The sequence below is a fragment of the Meriones unguiculatus genome, chromosome 3 (assembly GCF_030254825.1).
Source record: "Meriones unguiculatus strain TT.TT164.6M chromosome 3, Bangor_MerUng_6.1, whole genome shotgun sequence".
Taxonomy (NCBI): Eukaryota; Metazoa; Chordata; class Mammalia; order Rodentia; family Muridae; genus Meriones; species Meriones unguiculatus.
The window spans coordinates 20,841,145-20,862,313 of NC_083351.1; the positions used below are offsets into that span (position 1 = coordinate 20,841,145).

At 42.9% G+C, this 21,169-nt stretch overlaps 1 protein-coding gene and 2 non-coding genes across 21 annotated transcripts in view; all 3 read right to left on the bottom strand.

The window, feature by feature from the left end:
* The window catches only part of Pum1 (pumilio RNA binding family member 1), a 114,255-nt gene that overhangs the window by 13,351 nt on the left and 79,735 nt on the right, over positions 1-21,169 (bottom strand). For 12 of the 19 annotated variants that reach the window (XM_060379451.1, XM_060379452.1, XM_060379450.1 and 9 more), the window contains 8 exons: positions 19,841-19,992; positions 17,453-17,591; positions 15,453-15,596; positions 14,121-14,417; positions 12,810-13,046; positions 4,715-4,982; positions 3,270-3,399; positions 1,337-1,471 (listed from right to left, as the gene is read on the bottom strand). In XM_060379451.1, coding sequence (XP_060235434.1) covers positions 1,337-1,471; positions 3,270-3,399; positions 4,715-4,982; positions 12,810-13,046; positions 14,121-14,417; positions 15,453-15,596; positions 17,453-17,591; positions 19,841-19,992 — 1,502 coding nt within the window. The remainder of the gene's footprint in view (positions 1-1,336; positions 1,472-3,269; positions 3,400-4,714; positions 4,983-12,809; positions 13,047-14,120; positions 14,418-15,452; positions 15,597-17,452; positions 17,592-19,840; positions 19,993-21,169) is intronic. The other 7 variants (XM_060379453.1, XM_021636432.2, XM_060379457.1 and 4 more) reach the window with 3 other exon arrangements.
* Positions 725-805, bottom strand: LOC132653309 (small nucleolar RNA SNORD103/SNORD85). Its single transcript, XR_009591078.1, has one exon. It is a non-coding gene; the product is annotated as a small nucleolar RNA SNORD103/SNORD85 (small nucleolar RNA).
* On the bottom strand, positions 17,290-17,362 carry LOC132653310 (small nucleolar RNA SNORD103/SNORD85). Its single transcript, XR_009591079.1, has one exon. It is a non-coding gene; the product is annotated as a small nucleolar RNA SNORD103/SNORD85 (small nucleolar RNA).

Consider the following 21,169-nt stretch of genomic DNA (forward strand, 5'->3'; position numbering starts at 1 on the left):
TTTCAAGGCCAGTGGCAGGGCAGTCACCCAATCTATATAAAACCCTGGTTTTAATCCCCAGTATTGCCACAGAAATGGGAAGACTTGGAGAAGAGGGCAGAGAGAGCAATAGCACCTGGAAAAAGACATAAAAACGTAAAAAGCTAGCAAAACAATTTCCCAGTGAAGAAGGGGGAAAAGCACCATAAGGGTCAAAACAGCTGCCTTTTTTTTTTTTTTTTTGTAACTGGCTCTCATGATTGAAGAGAAAAGAAGCTTCCAAGTAGGGGGGAAAAAAAACAGAATTAAGTATGATTCACTGAGCCACAAAACCTGATGTCATTAAAATTCATAATGCTTGAGTAAATGATACATAACAATAAAAACTAGCCTCAGGTCTGCCTGTAATTTCAAACAGCACCTCTCTTGGAGAGTGGGGGACAGGGTCTTGCTATCTAGCTTTCTATAGCTGGCTTCAAATATGGGGTGATCCTCCTGCATCTACCTCGCAACATGCTGGGATTCTATTCTGTCCCTCCACACTCAGCTAGACAGCTCTTTCTTACCTGGGCTACATGTCCAGCCAGAGAGAGCTGTCTCCAGCCTCACCCATCTCCACAACATCTTCAGGTACCTAGCTATGAGACTCAGGCCCCAAGTGCCCTGGGCTCCACCAGCCTTCACCTGCCACCACCTGCACACTGGCTGCTGTGGAGTGGGTCTGAATCAGAGCTGAGGGCTCCTGTCTGGCTCAGAACGAGTCCATAACAGATTCTCATCATCAAACTTTGTCCTCAGTGAGGGCAAGTGGGTCATCACCGCCAGACAACAGCAACCCCTCCACTGAGAAGGCTGAGGGAGGCTCAGAGCACCAAGGCTGAGGAGCTGTGGGCCAGAGGCCTTGACACCACTGGGCACAAATAGCTGTGGGGTGCCTTCCCCACCTGTGGGCCTCTTGGGTGACTCCTCTCCTAACTCTTCCTCACAGCAGCTAACTGTTCAGGCCTCTATTCCCTTTCTCCTGTCTAACTCTGCAAAGCCTTGCCTCTGCAGTGCATGGGGGGAGGACCTCCCCCACAGGCAGCACTCTTTTCCACTGTTCCTGTCCAGCACACTGTGGGCCAGCAAACTTTCTGTAAAACTATAGCTACTAGGCCTACACCAGAGATGTTAATGAGATGAGGCTAGAAACTATCTGACCCACTAGAATCTTGTAGACTGACGAGACAATTACTACTTGCACTGCAGATGGGAAGCACAACCATATGACAGCCAAGAGCCTCCACACTGACAGTCTTCACAGGCCACTGCACGTACCACAGAGAAACACCAAGAGAAAAGTGAAAGGGAAACTTACAATTACCTGCTGGTCTGAGGGAATAAATTCCAAAGCTTTCTGGATAACTCGGCAGCCATACATCTGCAGTGCCAATGACAGGACATGGCCTCGAATCCGCTCAGCCAAAGCCAGCTTCTGTTCATGGCTGCCAAACTAGACACAATATGTAAGAGATGCCATTACTTAAGTAAAGGAGAAAGACCAGTGAGAACAAAGTCTTCCTTTACCTGTACTGTGTCTAGCCGCCATCTCTTGCTGTCCTTTGGCCTAATCAACCACACCTTTGAAAGAGCCACAGTTCCCTCAAGCCAACAGTTCTCAGCCTCTGACCTTTCTTCATTGCCACCTTGCAAAAAGTGTTTCAATGCCCTAATTGATTAAGACATTAGCATTCATTTCTAAATGAAGGGAAACAGACACATAACTGCTGATTCAAAGGCAGGAGCGGGGACAGGACTGTCTTCAGGCTCAGTAAGCTTAGGAGTGATGTGATAACTCACACATAGGCAGCCCACGTACATGTGCAAGGTGGACGCCAAGCCTTCTCACCCAGCGGACTCTGCAACTGTGAGCCAAGTATATGCAACACTCTTAGGAATTACTGTTTTTCAAGGGCTGCTGATATTAACAGAACACCTGTGAAAGAAGCCAAGGAACCTGAGAGATGACATCACAGAATGTTAAAATTCTCCTGAGGGAATTTTTCATCCTTGGCTTTCTGTATTCATCTGAATACAACCATCATGGGACTGTCCAAGGCTACATGTTTCACCCATAGGCCTAAGGAAATTCTTTGGTTTGATCTAAATCACAGGGCTACATGTCACTGTAGTCATTGTTCTGGCACTCCAGCTGAATAATGGCAGTGAAGTGACAGTCTAGAATTAGAAGCACAGCCGTTGGTGTCTTAGTCTAGCTGGAGAACTGAGCCATTAGGTGTCTGTGAGGAAGAGGGCAGGCAAGGTCTGAGAGACCCACTCTTAAATCTTCACACAAACAGGAGACCATAAGACAATTATAGATGTGTTAGCAGTTAAGCTCAGAGTCCAGCAACTGCTCCCACACTTGATTCTTTCAGTGTTTTTGTGTCACCCAACAGCTTGGAGCTGCTGACAATGATAAGCAATGACAACATTATTATTAACATAAATATTAAATATCCAAATTTTTGAAATTTTAACTTATTAGAGGGAGTAGACATTATTCATCATTAATGTACCGAAGAGACTCAAGAGTCCATGACTCAAGTTAATGGGCAAAAGAAGGCCAAAGGACACCCATACACATAATCTCACGCCACAATGGAAATGCTGAGGCTGGTGAACAAAACCAACTCCTTAGGCATTGTTCATTCTTTTTGATTTTCACAACGTGTTATTGTAATTCTGCTAAAATGATCCATGTGACCATCTGAACCACTGTGATGGAGGCTGTGGAGGTGGGGCTCAGCAATTAGAGCAAGTATCATTCTTCCAAAGGACCTGTGTTTGATCCCCTAACACCTGTCAAGCAGCTTGACTCCAGCTTCAAGGGATCTGGTGTTTCAGACCTCCTCGACCTCCTCAGGTACCCCCTTCCCCTATATATCTATATACCTTACTTTTTTAAACAATCTCTTTTTAAAGGTGGTGCATGCCTTTAATCCCAGCACTTGGAAGACAGAAGCAGAGGCAGGTGGATCGAGAGTGCAAGCCCAGTCTGGTCTACATTCTGTGCTGGGTCTCACGTACGGACAGTTGTCAAATCATACGCCTAGAGCATATCTGTGTGGGCATTTAACACATTGAGCATGATGATGACTGGTAAGGAACTGGAGAAAAACTAAGAAGCTCTTCACGAAGATCCTATCACTTTAAAGGCTGGGATGAGCTGTTGTGCCTCAAAAAGCCAACGAAAAATCAAATGGTCTAGAGATTCTCAAAGTTAAAGGGCAGAAAGAACAAAGACATACTTCAAAGAACTTCTGAATGACGTAATTTCCAAACACATCCACCATAAGTTGGTACGCAGCCTGGAGGATTTCATTGAAGACGAGCTGGCGCTCAGCTGCTGTGGCACGCTCTAGTTTCAGCTGAATGAATCTGAAGAACAGAGTGAAGGGCAATCAAACCACACACAGAGAAGACTTGCAAAGGTGTGAGGGGCATCGCTTGATATATCAGTCCTGCAACATGCAGCCCATGTGTCCAGTAAATACAGTGGGTTTTGTTGCTGGTTTGTTTTTAAGATGGGGTCTTACTATGCAGCCTTGGCTGGCCTCAAATTTGTTATGGAGACCAGGCTGGCCTCAAACTCAAGAGAGACCCTCCTGCCTCCGTCTCCCCAAGTGCTAGGATTACAGAAGTGAGCATGCTGGGCTGTTTAAATCAACCTCGAGCTCTCCAAGGGAAGATTTCTGAATGAGGGAATTCTCCTACCACAGTTCAACTTTCAAGTGTAATTCTGTTTTGCTGTACTGCACTACAGGGTGGCATATGCACAAAAGCACCAGCTCTGCTTGACTTTGATCCTTAGAAACCAGTCCCTCTCTCATCAGAAACTTAAGGCTTATGGTCCTCACTCCATTCTATAACCCCTATCATTAGAAATATAGAAATATTAGTATACACATTCATTAGCTTCAGAAATACTGCTACCCATTTGACCCACTCAGGAAAACCTTGCTGTCTCTGCACCCAGCCTCCACTCCTCAGGGGAGGTCCCTAGCAGAAGCTACAGAGCAAGGAGACAATAGGAGTTTCCCTGAACATGGAGAGGAAGAAACCACAACAGAGACGAGAGGGAGGATGAGCAGCATCTCACCTCACTGGGTCCCTAGGCCCAGGGCGGCCCTCTGAGCAGCTCTTAGAGCAGCAGGGATGAGAGCAAGCACTAGGCCTATTGTGTTCCTGTGAACTGGGGATCCACACTGCCATTTGACAGTGTCTCCTTCACAGCAGGCCTTTCAGTGCTGACCACTGCAGTGTATGCACAAGGCTTCCGGGGAAGGCTGCTTCCACATACAAAGAGGTAAGTGCACTAGTGTAGAACAAGATGGACTGAACTTGTAGCAATCCTCCTGCCTCTGTCTCTTGGGTACTGGGATTACAGGTATATACCACCATGCCCAGTGGCAAACAACAGCATTTTAAGAGATTCTTCTGAACTAGAAACACAGACTAATTGCTCACAAGACAAAAGTTTGCTCATAGTTCATGGTCCAGACTACTAAAAGCTCTTTTCAAACATTTGGTCAGGTAATGGTCCTGTGCCCAAAATCCCTCTGAGAGGCACAGCAGACGGATACTGTGAATTACCAAAAGGCATCATGCCTCTACGGTGTGATTAACTAGCTATCTGAGGCATGGAATCTGGGACACAGATTTCAGTTATGCTGGGGCCAAAGAAGGTCCTTACCTAGACCCATGCTGGTCTTGGGAAAATTCCATTATATGCCCAGCAATCTCCCGCAGTTGTAAATTAGGGTACCGGTTATTTCGAAAATCTTCCAAAAGTCTGCTCCTGCCAGAGGGCATAACATCAGACATTCCATATCTCAAACGAGAGGAGGAAAAAAGGGTGCTGCTGGGGCTGAAAAGGCTGGAGGCACTGCTTGCGCTGCGGTACTTGGCTTCGGCACCGGGAGCAGCAGAGATGTATCTTCCACTGCCGTTTGTGAGTCCTCCTGTTGATCACAGAACAGAAACACTTGAGTCCATGCTGAGGGAACCTCATTGAAGAGGAAAAAGCTCCCACCTCCTGCCCCACCTCCACAAGCCTGCATCATCTTACTTCTCCCATGGCATTGTGTTATGATCAGGCAATTTCTACTACTACTGTGACTTTCATACGGCCCTCTCATGGAAAAAAATATGTGCGCAAGAACTAAGAAAGAAATATTTATTTTAGGTTTTGTTTGCCTGTTTTTGTTTTAACCATTGATTGCTGCTAGCAAAATTGGTGCTATAGGGCTGAAGTTGCAACTCAAAGATAGAGCACTTGCTAGCATGCATGAGGCCCTGGGTTCAATCCCCAGAAATACCTAAAAAGGAGAACATGAAACCAATGAGTGCAAAGAGTGGGGCAATACACTATTTGTCCTTAATTAAGAAAAGGAGTCACAGCACCAACAGTAACGCTCAGAAAACAAAAGCATGCTGAGGCTTCTGGACTTATCCACTTCAAGCACTATTGGGCCTCACTCCATTCCTAAATAACCTTCACTCCCAACGGAAGCCCACCTTTTAAGATCAATACAAACAAGGGTAGGGACACAAGTCAGTGGTAAGCACTTGCTTTACACAAGAGTGCCCAATGCTGTAAGAAGAGGGAATGAAATCGAGGCATCCTAATTCATGTGCAAGAAACGCCTGAAAAGCTTTCCTTGAAGAATTAACTCCAAGGCTAAGCAGAATTTAGAAATCTCGCATCAAAGGCAGATGGTGGGTTTTCAAGTTCTGCAACCATAGGCAACTGTTAACCTCAAAGCGCGAAAGAGTAGGAACGCCCTTCACATGCCACTTGTGCTACTACTCTGACTGGTGACTAGTATATAAATGTGAGGTCCTAAACGGGTTAGATGTAACTATGACCGAAAGACTTAACAAAAGGAAAGCAGGGCTGGGCTGTGGTTCAGCGGTAGCCTGTGCCTAGCTAGCATGGGTATGGCAATGGGCTTCACCTGGCAACGTGTGCGCACGTGCACACACACCTTTCACATACTCTCCCACACAGCAAAAATAAGCTTAGCAAAGTAATACGCACATTTTGTTTTTCCAATGATTCTTACAATGGTTCACATGATATGTGATTTTTGTCGGGGGTTTTGGTTTGTTTTTGTTTGGCTTATTTTTTCAATGACAGGGTTGTTCTGTGTAGCCCTGGCTGCTCTCTAGACTCAAGACAACAGGCTTTTAAAAGCTCACTCAACAGCCACTTGCCTGTGCCTTCCAAGTGCTAGGATTAAAAAAGCAGGCGACACCACACCTGGCTTGGTTCATATGTTTTAATTTTTATTGCACAACACAAGGATTTTTTTTTTTCTTCTGGCATTCGGGAAGACTGTCATGGGGCTTTGTGCGTGCTCCTCAAAAGCCCTTCTACTGAAGTGCACTCCAGCACTTATTTCCCTGCAATCACTGTAAACCAACCAACCCAAAACAGCTAAGTTTTGAGAAACATCAAATCAACTACAAACACTTTGGTGAACACAAACTCCAAATCCATGAGCAATGTCACCAACAAGAACTACTTACTGCCATCTCCATATGCACTGAACAGATCTTGGTATGGTATTTAAAGGCAACTACAGAAAGAGACCTAGCTTGGATTTCTTCACAAATTCCAGAACCCAACTTCAAAAGTGTAGGTCTCACTCAAAGTGACGCAACAACAAAAATAACTCAACATTACACTGTGGAAAACCATTACTGAGCATTTATCTATGCTTAATTCTTCCACAGGTGCTTGCTGTGGTTCTCACTAGTACATTTACCTAATACGAAACTAAAGCTAAGGGAAAAAAGGTTATCTAAAAATACAAAGAATATACATAGCTCTAATTGCTAGAATGGAAAGCTAGGCCCCTGAGACCCAGCTCTCAAAGTTGCGTGTCCCTTGTTTTTAGGTTCAGTTACATCAACTTTGCTCGTTTTTCAGGATGCTGCCATTCTCATCACATTCCACGGTACTTCTGAACACAAATGGATTTATTCAAAAAGAACATAGCAGCTTAATGACTGCTCTTTACTCTAGTCAGAAGCCTTATTCTTAGGACAAAGAAACGGTCACAAGGTCGGTGGGGCAGCAGGTACTGCAGATGTTGTAGTGAAAAGTATGCCTAAAGAGGACCAGCACAAACGTACCAGCAGGTCAATGACAAAGGCTGCAGATATGCTGAAAGGAAGCCAGGTCCTTGGCAACAAAGTTGAACAATGAAACAAACCTACACTCCACACTGCCCTACCTCTCAATTTCCAGTTACATGCACTAGTAAATGCAGTACTGTTCAAGCTAAAATTAGCAAGACTTTGTTACTGTCTAACAAAGTTACTGGCCAAACATATACTAATACATGGTTTAAACAGCTAGAGAGGTGATAGTGAATATGCCCCTAAGTTGTACATTTATACATTTATGCTCAAGTTTTTATACACTGGCTCTTTTATTGCTGAGAAAAGAAGTATGTACAAACCTCTAGAAGAGAAAAACTTTCTCAGGTAATTAATCTAGAAAATTCACAGATATATTCTGCATGAGCCAAGTAATATTCATCTATACCAATACCTCAATTTTTGTATAAAACTGAAGTTCTCTGGTGCTTTTCTGAAAAGACATCTAACAAACAGATGTTCAATATTTACTGACCAATTCACTGTTAGATTACGAATTGGGGAGGGGAGGGCAACAAGAAACAAACAGCTAAGTGTCCACTTCCTAGCAGCTGTCTACCTACCTGCGGGCACCTGAGCACTCTTAAGTGGTGCTTGATTCTAAAAGCCATTTTTGAAAGGGACAACAGGCTTTTAAAAGCTCACTCAACTTTCCCGTTTTCTACAGTATTTTGACAGTGTCTTGAAGTAACATTCTACAGAAATTAAGGGCTTAGATGTGCTACTTAATATGCGCTTTACCTGTTTAAAGGTTCTCTGTCATCTGATGCCCCTCCCCAACTCCTACATATATACTTATACCATCCCAACTGTGTTGAGGACCGAAGCCTGGGCATTCATACCAGGCAAGAATGCATTAGCTACACTCTCACCTCCATCATTTAACAGAGGAAGCAGTGTCCATCTATACCTTAACATCTCATGGTAGTACTAAATTGAAGAAAACGTAGTACAGTAAAATGTGTCCAGTCAGTGAGACTCACAGATGACAGAGGCTTTTTTGTCCAACCTGGATAAGTTTAGGCAGAAAAGATTCTTTCTCCAGGGGTGACGGGTGACGGGGGGGGGGGGGGGGGGGGGGGGAGGCGCAGCCTAGTCTACACAGGAAAAAACCTATCTTGAAACCAGAAGGGGAAAAAGAAGGAAAAAAGAAGGAAAAGGAGGAAGATGGAAAGGGGAGGGGAGGGGAGGGGAGACAAAATCTAAAACCATACATAAAAAAGCCCAGACATAAAAAAAAAGGTAAACTAGTTATTAAAAATTTTATTAATGGCTTTACTGGTGAATTTTATAAACGATTAAAGGAAAAATAAGGCCAGTACTACATAGCTTCCAGAAATTACAAAAGAGCAGGATACTTACAACAGGTCAATACCACCTGACAAGTATGTGATACAAACACATTACAACACAAAAGAAAAATACATGTACTTCATGAAGACAGACGTATAACTCAACAAAAATCTTCAAAAGTGAATCCAATTATGGCCAACAGAGGCAAAAAGTACTTGACAACACCAAAACCCATTCACAACAAAAACCCAACTTATCAGGTAGGAAGCTTTCTCATCCTCACTACAGGTCCACTACAATATCCCACTGTCAACAAATTCTATGGCAAAAAAAACAAATATTATCCCCAAGACCAGGAACATAGCCAAAAATATGCTCCTCTCTAATCTATCATTAGAATAAACAAAACAATGATTTTTCTGGGAAAAAAAACAACAGTATACAAAACTCAGATGTACTTCTATAACAAACGATCAATCAACTAGAGCAGAGTTCCAGTCACAGTAGCACCCACACCACACACTGAAAACTATACTTTACTGGGGGAAATGATGCTGGAACAACTCATCACTCACATGGCAAAATGAAGCCTTCCCAACAAGACGGAAACCTTAACTCAAAATAAACATTAAATTTAGGAATTAAAACAAAAAACCCTAGAGGATAAAGCACTTGCTACTCTCCCAAAGGGCCAGCTTTGTTCCCAAGCTCGTATGAGGTGGCTCACAAGTAGAGCTCCATGGCTCCAAGGACCCATGATTCTTAGGGTACCTGCACTCAATGCATACATCCACACATAACCACACAGATTTAAAATTACAAAAAAAAAATCTTAAAAAACAAAACAAAACAAACAAACAAACAAACAAACAACAGTAACGCCAGGTGGTGGCACACGCCTTTAATCCCAGTGCTCAGGAGGCAGAGACAGGTAGATCTCTGAGTTTCAGAATACCTTGATCTACAGAGCAAGTTCTAGGATAGCCAGGGCTATACAGAGAAACACTGTCTTGAAAAATCAAAAAGAAAGAAAACAAAACAAAAACAGTAAAACATTTATAAGATAGGATTCAAAACCTTGAGTTAGAAAACTATTTCCTAGATAATCAAAAGTTCAATAAAGTAAACTTCATTAAATTAAAACTTGATTCACTTTGAAGATAGGATTTTTAAAATGGAAGAACCAAAAGATGAGAAAACTAAGTCCTCTCTCTTACAACTCAAATAACCCAAAGTTTAAATGAATGCAACACATGAGGAGAGATCTCAAAGATAACCAGCACTTGGGAGGTTGAGGAAGGAATGTTCCAAATTTAAGGACAGCCTGGGCTATAAATAATATTCTGTCTCAACCCTCTCCCAAAATGCGTTAGATGACAAGTCAGCAGCGAAATGAAAAAATTAAAAACACAATGAGATACTACTCCATGTCCACTAAAACAGCTATCTCAAAATCAGACAAAAATGTTAACGAGTAGAGAAACTGGAATCCTCATAGAGTTCTGTTGAGAAGTGAAACCAACCTATAAAACAGATGAACAGTTTCTCAAAAGAAAATTGAACAGAACCTAGCAAGGCAAAGGCAGACTGACCTATCTCAACAAAAAGAAAAGGCAAGTCATAAAACTAACACACAATCTACTCCTAGGTAAACAGTACATCTACAGAAACACTTGCATTAAAATGTTGACAGAGGAATGTCTTTTAATACCACCACTCGGGAGGCAGACAGTCGAATCTTGAGTTTGAGGCCAGTCTGGTCTACAGAGTTCCAGGACACCCAGGGCTACACAGAGAAACCCTGTCACAGGTAGGGGTTCATAGTTGCATTACATGTAACAGCCAAAGCAGAAACAAATCTCTATGTGATATGAGTGGAAGAACAAAAGGTAATGAGCTCACAAAAATGAAAAGCTGCTCAATAAGAAAAAACACCTAAGCCAGGTGTGGTGGCACACGCCAGTAATCCCAGCACTCAGGGAGGAAGACAGACCTCTGTGAGTTTGAGGCCGGCCTGGTCAACAAAGCAAGCAAGCCCAGAACAGTCAAGGCTATACAGAGAAATCCTGTCTCGAAACAACAACAACAAAAAAAAAAAAAAAACAAAAACAAAAACAAAAAAAAAAACCAAACAAACAAACAAAAAACAACAACAACAACAACAAAAAAAAAAACAGAAGGAACACCCTTTGGTATAATGTACCATAGACAAATATTAAAAGAATAAAATGCAAAGTAAATACATCATTTTGATTAGGGTTGAGAATCGGGGTGAAGCGCACATAGGTAAGTAAGTATTAAGATAGGTTGTAAGTATTATAAAAGATTTACCTTTACAGCCAATAAAATTTATTCAACAGTATACATGAAATGAGAAAATTGTAAAATTAGATTCAAGACAAATGGTAATGAAGTCACTGCACATTCATAGGCACACACAAGTTATCAAGCAGGTGAGTTGCTTTCTTAGCATATGTAACTGCAGACAGGTTGAAAGGAGGAAAGGCTTCCTGCAGGAAGCATTTTTCAGATCCAGTGTGCACATCCAGAGCAACTGCACTTAGTTCATGAGTTGAAAAACTCTAGCCCACAGGTTACATCTGGCTGCCACTTATTTTTATAACTAGTTTAATTAGAAGATGGCTGGGCTGGAGAGATGGCTCAGCAGATAAAAACACTGGCTGCTCTTCCAGAAGGTTCTAGAATGAATTCCCAGTATCCACACAGTAGCTTCAGGGGATCTGACCCTCCCTTTTAACCTTTGAACACCAGGAACATATATGGTGCACAAACATACATGCAGGTACACCCAAACACACAAAACACACACACAAAAATCTAAAAATCAAAACAATGACAAAACAAACCAACAACAGCAACCCCACCACAAACAACTCAGTGAAACATTATAGATTTAGTTACAATGTGCTGATTCTAGGCACATCATATAAAGGTTATTATAAACTGAAAATGTATAATTTAGAATTTTAAAAAAACTGTCCAAATCTAAATCAAGCAAGGCAAGGTACTCAAGCTCTGAGAAGGCTCCCCACAGGTGGAATGGGGTACCCTTCTCTTGTGCATAAGTGAGAGTTTTAACACAAGGAACGTTCATGGGGACAAATTCTGTTACAGTCCTCCCTCTCTGAGCCTATCACCTGATTCTACACTGCAGCCAGGCTCCCTGTTACTAGGAAAGACTACTGTGCGACATGACCCATCTACTCATCTGGCAGGAAGCAATGTCATTCCATGTTTCCTCCACTTCAGAATGCATGTGCACTCTGATACATATGGGTGTGTGTGCACATACACGCCCACACACATACACTGTGTGCATCACTTGGCTTCAAGCTCATCATTCTAAAACAGTAACTATTTATTGTAGACTTCATCAAACTTTTCTAGGTTTACATAAATGTCTCTCAAAATGAATTCATGCTATTCGCTTTAATTCAGTCATCACTGCCAAGTCCCTGAAGCCACATTTAAACATGCTGGGCAAAGACACAATCTTCTAGTAAGTGTATTCTGGCTGATTTGTTCAGGGCACTCTCATTCAAAACCACCACCACAAAATAACAACAGCACTCTCACCTCACCATTTGCTCATAAAAGGTTCTCCACTTCTCTAATTCAACTTTCCCCATCTGGAAAGTAAATCAGTACCTTGAAATCCATTCCTGAGAAACAATGAAAGGGAGGGGCACACCTTGTTTCTGAGTAAGAAATCTGCACACCTGCCTAGTGCTACTGTAACATTCATATTATTCTTAAAGCTTGCCATCAGGAACCTTCTAAAAACCACACACATGAAAATCTAAGTATATGACAGTTGGAAAAGTATCTACATCTAGTTATTAACTGTAGGTTTGGAGAACATTTATTAATATTAAGAATCTTGCAAAAAAAATCAATGAAATGCTTTATGTGAAAAAGCAAGCTACTGTTATACAAGGGGGAAGGAATCTACAAAGAAAATTAACAACATGTTCAGAGCAGCGTCATCACAGGTGCTTTACTAGTAACTATTCTTCTTTCTGTGTCTTTCTGCCTCCCTGCAATGACTTTACTGTGTTTGCCCAAGAGTAAATGTTCACACTGAAGCTGGAGTGGATACACAGGGTGTATCGAGATGCTAGGCAATCCCCAACTGCTGTGAAGCTACAGGTACAACCTGCGCAACAGGAGGAATTTACCAAAGGCACAGAACACCAGGACACTTCTAGAATAAAGGGACTGTCCTTTGCTTATGCAAAGTACTTGTAATGTCATTGGTGGCAAGAGATTTCTAGCGTTCAAGGTGGTGTTAGAGTAATGGTTCTTACCCAGGTTTAAGCTTGAAGAGGATCCATGTGAAGAGAGGGAAGGAGGTGGTGTCTGTGAATGTCCTGGTCCCTGACTAGGGAGAGGCATGCCCACGGGTCCAGGAGAGGAGGAAAAGCTAAGGCCGTTATAAAAACTGTGTCCAATGGGGGTCAAGCTGCTCGATGTCCTCTTATAAAGGTCACTGCTGCCAGTCAGGGAGTCACGGCGGGAGCCACTGCCAGTGTTGGAGTTTGCAACTAAAATGGAATTAAAACAATGCAGATAAGAACAGGCCTGTTCTTTGAAGAACAAGCCCAGTGGCCTGTTCCTAACACTTTGATCCAGACTCCTTACCACCGCAAATGTGTCAGCAGAGACAGCCTAACTGTTAATGTAGCAGTTCTAGGGGCAGCTAAAGTAATAAAGAGGACATGGCTTGGGTTAACAGAACTACTATTCAAGCCATCACACAAATATGACAAATTTACCTTCCTTTAGTGTCACAGATATAATGGGATGGGGCAGGTTAAAAAGCTTTGACGGCCACATGAGCTATGGGAAAAGTGAAAGGAAATGAACTAGAAAGAATGCCTTTCATGCAACTGAAAGGTTCTACCAGAAAAATGAAACAGAAAAAGATGCACAAGCGGGGTGCTGCCCACTACACAGGACTTTCTTCTGCAGGCCTGTTGCCTCAGTGGGCTCCACCAGGAGCTACTGCTTGCTGGCCTACAAATCCAATTAGTGCACCTTCTCTCAGACACGCCCTTCTGTTCTAAAATCACACTGATGTTAACTACTCCAAGTATCCCACTGTCCACCAGACTACATTCCTGCATTCTTCTCCCATCAAAAGAGAAATATTTTGGTCTAGCATCCTCCTCCCAGTGTTCCACAGCATCTCCCTTAATGCTGTTCAAGACAAAAGATTAGACTCCTAACTGTTAAGATATTCAAGCCAAGCACCCGGCCCTGTGACCTTCTGTGATTCCTTCTCCCTCAGCTTAATGTCCACATTGCTACAGTTGCCTCCTCAAGTTTCCTAATGCCTAGAAGAACCTCTCTCTGTAGTTTTCAATGCCTGAAACAAACTGACAAAGTGAACATAAGTAAGTAGCAACATAAACATGGACCTGAAAGAGGCCCTGGCTGCATAACTTATTTTCTACAGTCCAACATCTCAAAGGTTAGGTGGGCCGGCTAGATGGCCAGGGACTTGGTCCAGATCTTCCTGTGGTATCTGTACAAGGTTGTCATGCATTGTCAGGGTTCCAGAACGATTATAAAACTCATTCAAATTTATTTTAACAGCTTTTCAGTCTCACTTCTACCTGCTGTTCCAAACCCTCCAAGGGCTGATCCCAGGGTGGCACCAAGTGAACTGCTGCTTCCAAATCCCAAGGACGTGTTTGCAGGCTGGGCAGAGCCCTGGGAGAAGAGGGAGCTGCTCTGGGAGTTGCTGCTCAGAGAGTTGCTGCCATAGAAAGAGCTGGAAGCCAGATTGTTGCTGGGCTGCTGCTGTGGCTGTGGCTGTGGCTGCTGGGTGCCTAAAGGTCGAAATGGTCCATTTGTGGTTCCAGCAAGACCACCAGCTGCTCCATTTGCTGAAGCTGCAGCCGCGGCAACAGCTGTGAGGAAGAAAGGACACCATTAGGCTAAGAAAGGCACTAGCCACACCCAGACAGCACTGTATCCACTTTAAAAATCAAAGAAACAAATTTAAAATTAAAAACAAAAACAAAAAAAAAAATCTTTTAATGCTACATTATCTTTCCAATGCTGACATAGACCTTATAAAGAACTGTACAAATACCCCTTTGATCCCTTCATCTGAAGCTTCTACTGTCTATTACTATTATGAACTTAAGGTAAAAATTCCCCCGGACAAGCTCTCTATGCTGGAAGCAGATTTAAAGTGTCTCCGGTTTAAAAATGGGTCAAGTATTACAGACTCATTATACACAACTACTTCCTAAAAATCTCAAATTCTATACATACCAAAAGAGAGTTATTTTTATGAAACTATTTGTCCATATATTTAAGTCTGTTAACATGTTCATTATTTCATATTGGTCCCTCTACTCTAAGTCACCCACCCATGCATCCAGAATTCTATCTATCTATCTATCTATCTATCTATCTATCTATCTATCTATCTATCTATCTATCTATGGGCAGGGTTGCACTATGTAACCCTGACTGGCATGGAGTTTGAATTCAAGAGATTCACCTGTGTCTGTCCAAGATCTGGACTCAGAGGTGTGTGCAATCACACCCAGATTACTCTAAATCTTTAAAAATTCATGTAAAGAACTTGGTTTAAAAAAAATTCACCACAATCAACACATTACTCTGCCAGTTCTCTCAGTCCCTATGCCAAAGCACCCCCCCCCCAAAAAAAAAAGACCCTCAAGAACTGCATGTGCCTCTGGAATGTTGCCTGCAGTGCCATTTCCTGTGCCTGATCCCGCATCTAAGCAGGTGCCATACAACCACCGACAGCATCTGAATCCAACACTGTCTTGCAGCATCTGATTTCTTTGAAATATAACAGGGTAAAAAAAGCTATATGTGATCTAGCAATTAAAGAACTTCACAGCCTATCTGAAGACTATCACTGTCAGCCACCTTTCCCCTGTATAGTCCTCCAAAATGAAGCTCACCTGCTTGCGCAGCTGAGGAGCTAATGATGACTGGGGCCGGAGCAACAAGCCGAACTGGAGCTCCGAGGCCATTTCTTGCCCCTGCATTCACCACAAGGGCACCAGTTTGGTCATAGTAAGCAGCAGGTGCCAAGACTGGATAACCTGGGATAGTAAGCAGCACAAGTAGAAACCGTGTCAGTTAGTCTCAGGTGCCAAGGCTTTAACCACCAGCATTAGGTGGAAATTACTGAAACAAATGACTTGTAAGCATTAAAACACATGGCCATTCTACGTGACATGTTGAAATCTCATTCTGCTCCAGCTCCACCTTCCTATGAATGCCACCTGCCCGTAAGACAGACTGGCTTGGTGGTGCTGGTGCTGTAGTGCTTAAGGTCAAAAGCTCCCCCGATGAATAACAGAGGGAAAGTGCCTGAGTACTGAAGCTGCTGGTGTGCCCGAATATAAAAGCTCTGTATTCCAGTTGCTAAACTCCACAGTGATTCTTGGCTGTGGTGGTGGTTTGGATAAGAATGGTCCCCATAGGTTCATACATTTGAATACTCGGTCCCCAGTTAGTAGAACTGTTTGGAAAGGATTAGAAAGTTTGGTCTCATTGGTGGTCTCACCGGAAGCAGGTTTTGCAGTTTCAAAAGCACATTCCCAATAAGCTCTGTCTGCCTTATGCATATGGATCAAGATGGAAGCTCTCAGCTGCTGTTCGAGCACCATGCCCGCTGCCATGCTCCCTGACACAATGATTTAGCCTCTAACTAACTAACCTTCTGACACTTTAAGCCCCAAATAAACTCCCTCTTCTATAAGTTAATTTGGGCATGGTGTCTTGCCTCATGAATAAAAAAGTAACTAAGACAGCCAATTGTTTACAGTACACGAGATTCAGTACTAACCACTGTCTGGGGCACATACATGGGTCTTGTTAAGCCACAGGAATCACTGAAACTTCTGAATTCCGAAGGGAAAAAAAGGTTTACTTGGCACCAACATATTGTAAATAGTGACAAACCCAGGTTTGGGATTACATGGACCTAGATGTACAACCTGGCTCTGACACTTACATAGCTAAATGAAAGGCCTTGAAAAAATTAAAGATGAGTGCGAAAGGTCTTGGGTGACCAAGAACACTTTAAGAAGTTTACAGTAAAGACAGTATTGTTTTCTTCTGCTGGTCAATGTTAAGACAGAGAATACTCTCTCTTCAAAGTGCTATCCACTGTTATTTTATTATTTTCTTGACTAAACAAATAACAGAAATGCACTGAGTACAACCACCACGGTATCTGCATACCACACAATAATCCAGGCTACACGGCACAAAAGATAGTGAGAAGGGCTAGGCAAGGTTCAACAAACAAAGTTTTCCATTGCTACTAAGTCTGGAGACTTAACACAGCAGAGGGATAAGTAACAAAGTACATGAGGCAAGTTAAGGCTGCTCAGTTTATTAATGAGTTTATCTGGCTACAAGTGGAGAGGAAAGGGTCCGAAAATTAAGGACCTATTTCAAATGTATAACATCAAACTATATCCAATCTCATGCCAATAACAAGGCAGTAAAAAGACCAATAGACACTGAAGGCATATGAATTTAGAACATCTAGAAATACTACAAATATAAATGTTGGCCATTTTAAAGAACAGCAGGAAGTCATTCTTAGTCACGCTGTCTGTTCAAATACATAGGCATTTAAACCAAAGCCAAAGACTCCCTAGAACAGGCTAATTACTCTGCCCACTCTTCTTCCTGATGCAGAGACTTCCCACAAGGCAAAGCTCACATTCTAAGCTTTGAGGACACATCCCTCACATGTGAGGATGACCACGATGACCAATGACTGGCTCAGCACAAAGCTCTCATCAACAACCTCTGGTCTAAGTGAGGGCAAGTATGTGTCATCCCTGCCAGTCCCCAATCATAGCCAAAGTACTGCATAGTCACCCTGAATTCATACTGTTTTGGCCCCCATGAAGTATCAGAAACATCAGCACAACCTTACCTGGCATGCCTGCAGCCAGACCTTGTCCAAAGGCAAGAGCAGAATTCACTGCTGCAGCTGCTACAAGGGGATCTGTTTGTTGTCCCTGCTGGTTCTGATTTGGGGTCAAAGGACGCTGGCTAGCTCCTCCACGAAGTACCTAGGAATAGGAAACAGAAATGCCATTTTATACTTATTGAGAACACCCTATATGCCCTAGTAGAGTTGGTCTTTTAAATGACAGCAATAATAAAATGTTCCCTTTTTTTCTTTTTTAAGACAGGGTTTTCTTTGTTCGACCTTGGCTTTTCTAAAATTCATTCTGTAGACCTTGAACTCAGAAATCCACCTGTCTCTACCCCCCCCCCCCCCCGAGTGCTAGGATGGATTAAAGGTTATGAGACACCACTGGCAAAAATAAAATGTTTATTATGCTGGCTTCATCACATAACATAGCTGTTAGGATAAAAATTCAATTCACCCCACAATATGGTAAAACTTAATTCATTCCAGTATCCTTATTCGTAAATATTAACTTTAGAAACAGTGGAATATGGTGAACAGTGGTGGTGCACTCAGAAAGAAGAGGGAGGCAGGTCTGTGTGAGTTGAAGGCTAGCCTGGTCTACAGAGGAAGCATTCCAGGATAGGAAGGGTTACCCAGAGAAACCCTGTCTTGGGGGGGGGGGGGGGGGGGGAAGGAGGGGACGCGGCGGCGCGGCGCCACTACAGGGCGCCAAACCAGTAGAGTAGCATTGCTTCTTTAATCAAACAGTTAATTCTTAGCATGGATCAGACGATAGGAACATTACTATAAACAAGGCAAGCAAAGCTGATGCACTCTACTAAGAAAGAAAAATAACAGGGCTGGAGAGACAGCTTAGCTTAACATTAAGCTAACATTAATTAACTCTTGAAGAGGACCCAGGTTCAGTTTGCAGCACCCACATGGCGGCTTACAACTGTCTGTGACTCAAGTTCCAATACAGCGAATGCCCTCTTCTAGCCTCGCAGATACCAAGGCACATGTGCATTCATACATGCAGGCAAAACTCTGACACATAAAACAAAAACATATAAATCTAAAGAAGGAAGGAAATACAACACAATACAATGTTAGGGTTCTGACAAGTGGGTAAAGAACAGAAAGGAAAAGGAATGATCAGTTCAGAAAGGTGATAAAACAGCCTAACCACAGATGTACATACACAGATTCTCAAACTCAGGATGTAGCTAAGGATAGTTCATCCTACCTCCACTAGGTATGCTACCATGTTCAGTTTTACATGGTGCTGGGGATGAAACCAAGGGCTTCACCCATGCTAGGAAAACTGAGCTAATACTAACTGAGCAAACTCCCAAACTGAAGCACAGAATTCTTACCACAAAATTTTTCCTTTCATTTTATATGGAGGCTTGAGTGAAAATGGTCCCCCAAAGGTTCATGCAGACCACTTTGTCTCCAGGTGGTAAAAAAGGTTTTAGAGATATCAGGGGGTGTGCTCTTGTTGGAGAAAGTATGCTAATGAGAGTGAGCTTGAAGTTTCCCGGGGTGCACTTTGACACCTGCTTATAGTTTAAGATGTGAGCTCTCAGCTGTTGCTACCACTATGCCTTCCATCTGCCTTCATAAACACTGTAACCCTCTGGAACCCTATCATAAGCTTTTTTTTGTTTTGTTTTTTTAAGACAAGAGTTTCTCTGTATAGCCCGGGCTGTCTTGAGCACTCAGGAAGCAGGGGCAGAGTTGAGAAAAGGCCTGCTCTACATAGTGAGTTCTAGGATAGCCAGAACTACACAGTGACTACACAGTGATACCCTGTCTCAGAAAAAGAGCTAGAGAACAGTAATTTTGAGCATTTGTTCCCTAAGCAGATGAACCATAACTCAGTCCCCAGCATCGACTTAACACAGTTAGTATGGTGATGTGCTTATCATCCCAGTGTCAGAGGGGAAACAGGAAAATTCCTGGGCTGACTAGCTGGACAGTTCAGCCTAATTTGGTGAGTGCCAGGTCTAGGTGAGAGGCTTGTCTCAACAAACAAAATGGTAGGCTCCTATGGAATGACAGCACAGGTTAAGCTCTGGCTCAACAACAAACAATAGTATAAACAACTAAATGAGCACTGGAACAAGTATGCAAGCAAACACACACAGGCACTTACCATTTTATGATGAAGAGCAGTATCATCTGTCACACACACACACACAGACACACACAGACACACACACACACACACACACACACACAGAGGCACTCAGTGGTTCATGAACAGATCAACAGCACCTGTGAGTCGTTTACACACAGAAGAACACTCAGGCACTCATTGGTCTATGATGAAGAGGGACATTCCTGTGAGTAGCACACAACTGTAAGCGGCTCTCACAGGAGTGAATGGTGTTGCTTTACCTGCTGCTGTCCTTGCTGGGCCTGCGGAGCACTCTGCTGAGTAGCAGAATTTGTTGCCGCTGCGGCTGCAGCAGCTTGCTGCTGGAAAAGACTGGCAGGGTAAACACCCCATGGAGTGACTCCATAATATTGGTGAGGGACCACAGCCGGGCCTAAAAATAAACAGAGAAAGGTAAGAGCCGTTTAGAAAGAATGACCTTAGGATTACGGAGATCTTTTAAGGTGAGATTCAAAACATTAACTTAAAGAACACAAAGATTTGTGCTAGCTACTAATTATGAGAGAGGAGGAAGAACTGAAGTTGATTGCATTTTATTGTCATGGCAAAGTCTTCTGAAGCAGAGATTGCACTATAGCCAGACAATGTGAAGAGTAAGGCGATGAAGGGAGGGGAACTGAAGGGATGAGGCTTAAAAATAGGAGACACTGCATGAGACAAAATCTTATTTGTCAGACAAGGTCTTGCTATGTAGCTCAGTCTAGCTTCAAACTAGAGATGTCCCTTCCTTAGCCTCCCAAGTGCTAGGATTGTATGGGTGTGGACCCGCATACCCAGCCAGAAGTTATGTTTATCCCATGAGAAAGAAAAGATGCATGATGGACAATAGACAAAATTTGCTGCTGAAAGAGAAATAAATGGAAAGCACATGAGCTTAAGCAAAAAGGAAAAGAACAAATTTCAGCTGTGCTATGCCTTCACCATTCACCTGAAGACTAAGGTGTATCTGTGTTACCAACTCCATAGAAAATCTATTATCCTTCTGATAACTGGACCTTCATATACGTACAATCTCAAAAATCTTTGATTACTTTTTCTATTTCCATGCTTAAAGTCACAAAGGCTATTTATATTTATTACATTACACATAGACAGACATTGTTATATCAAGTTTTATATTTCAAGTTGACGGCAACTGAAACAAAAGCGTGGTGTCCCTTAACCCTGACGGATCACAGACCCACTAACCTCAGCAAAGAAACTAAGCACTCTGCTCAAGCCAGCTGAGCAGTTGGCCTTCTCTGATGATAAGTGACAGCTCCGGTGTCTGCCACCCGACAAGGCGGCTCAGAGGGCAACTTAGGTATTGCCAAAGTCTAGGTCAAAATTCCATGCTGAAGTTGGCGACAAACAACACAAAAGATGCGTATGTACCCTCAGGACAGTGACAGGGTTCCAAGGGTGAACAGTGGGAGACTAGTTTACATAAATACAACAATTTACAGAAGAAGGGAAAACAATAAAGTTTTCAAAGACTGCTCCCTGAATCTTTCTCTGTCACCGCACATGGCCAAACATGTGCAGCCTGACTAACAGTGAGCAAGCCCACA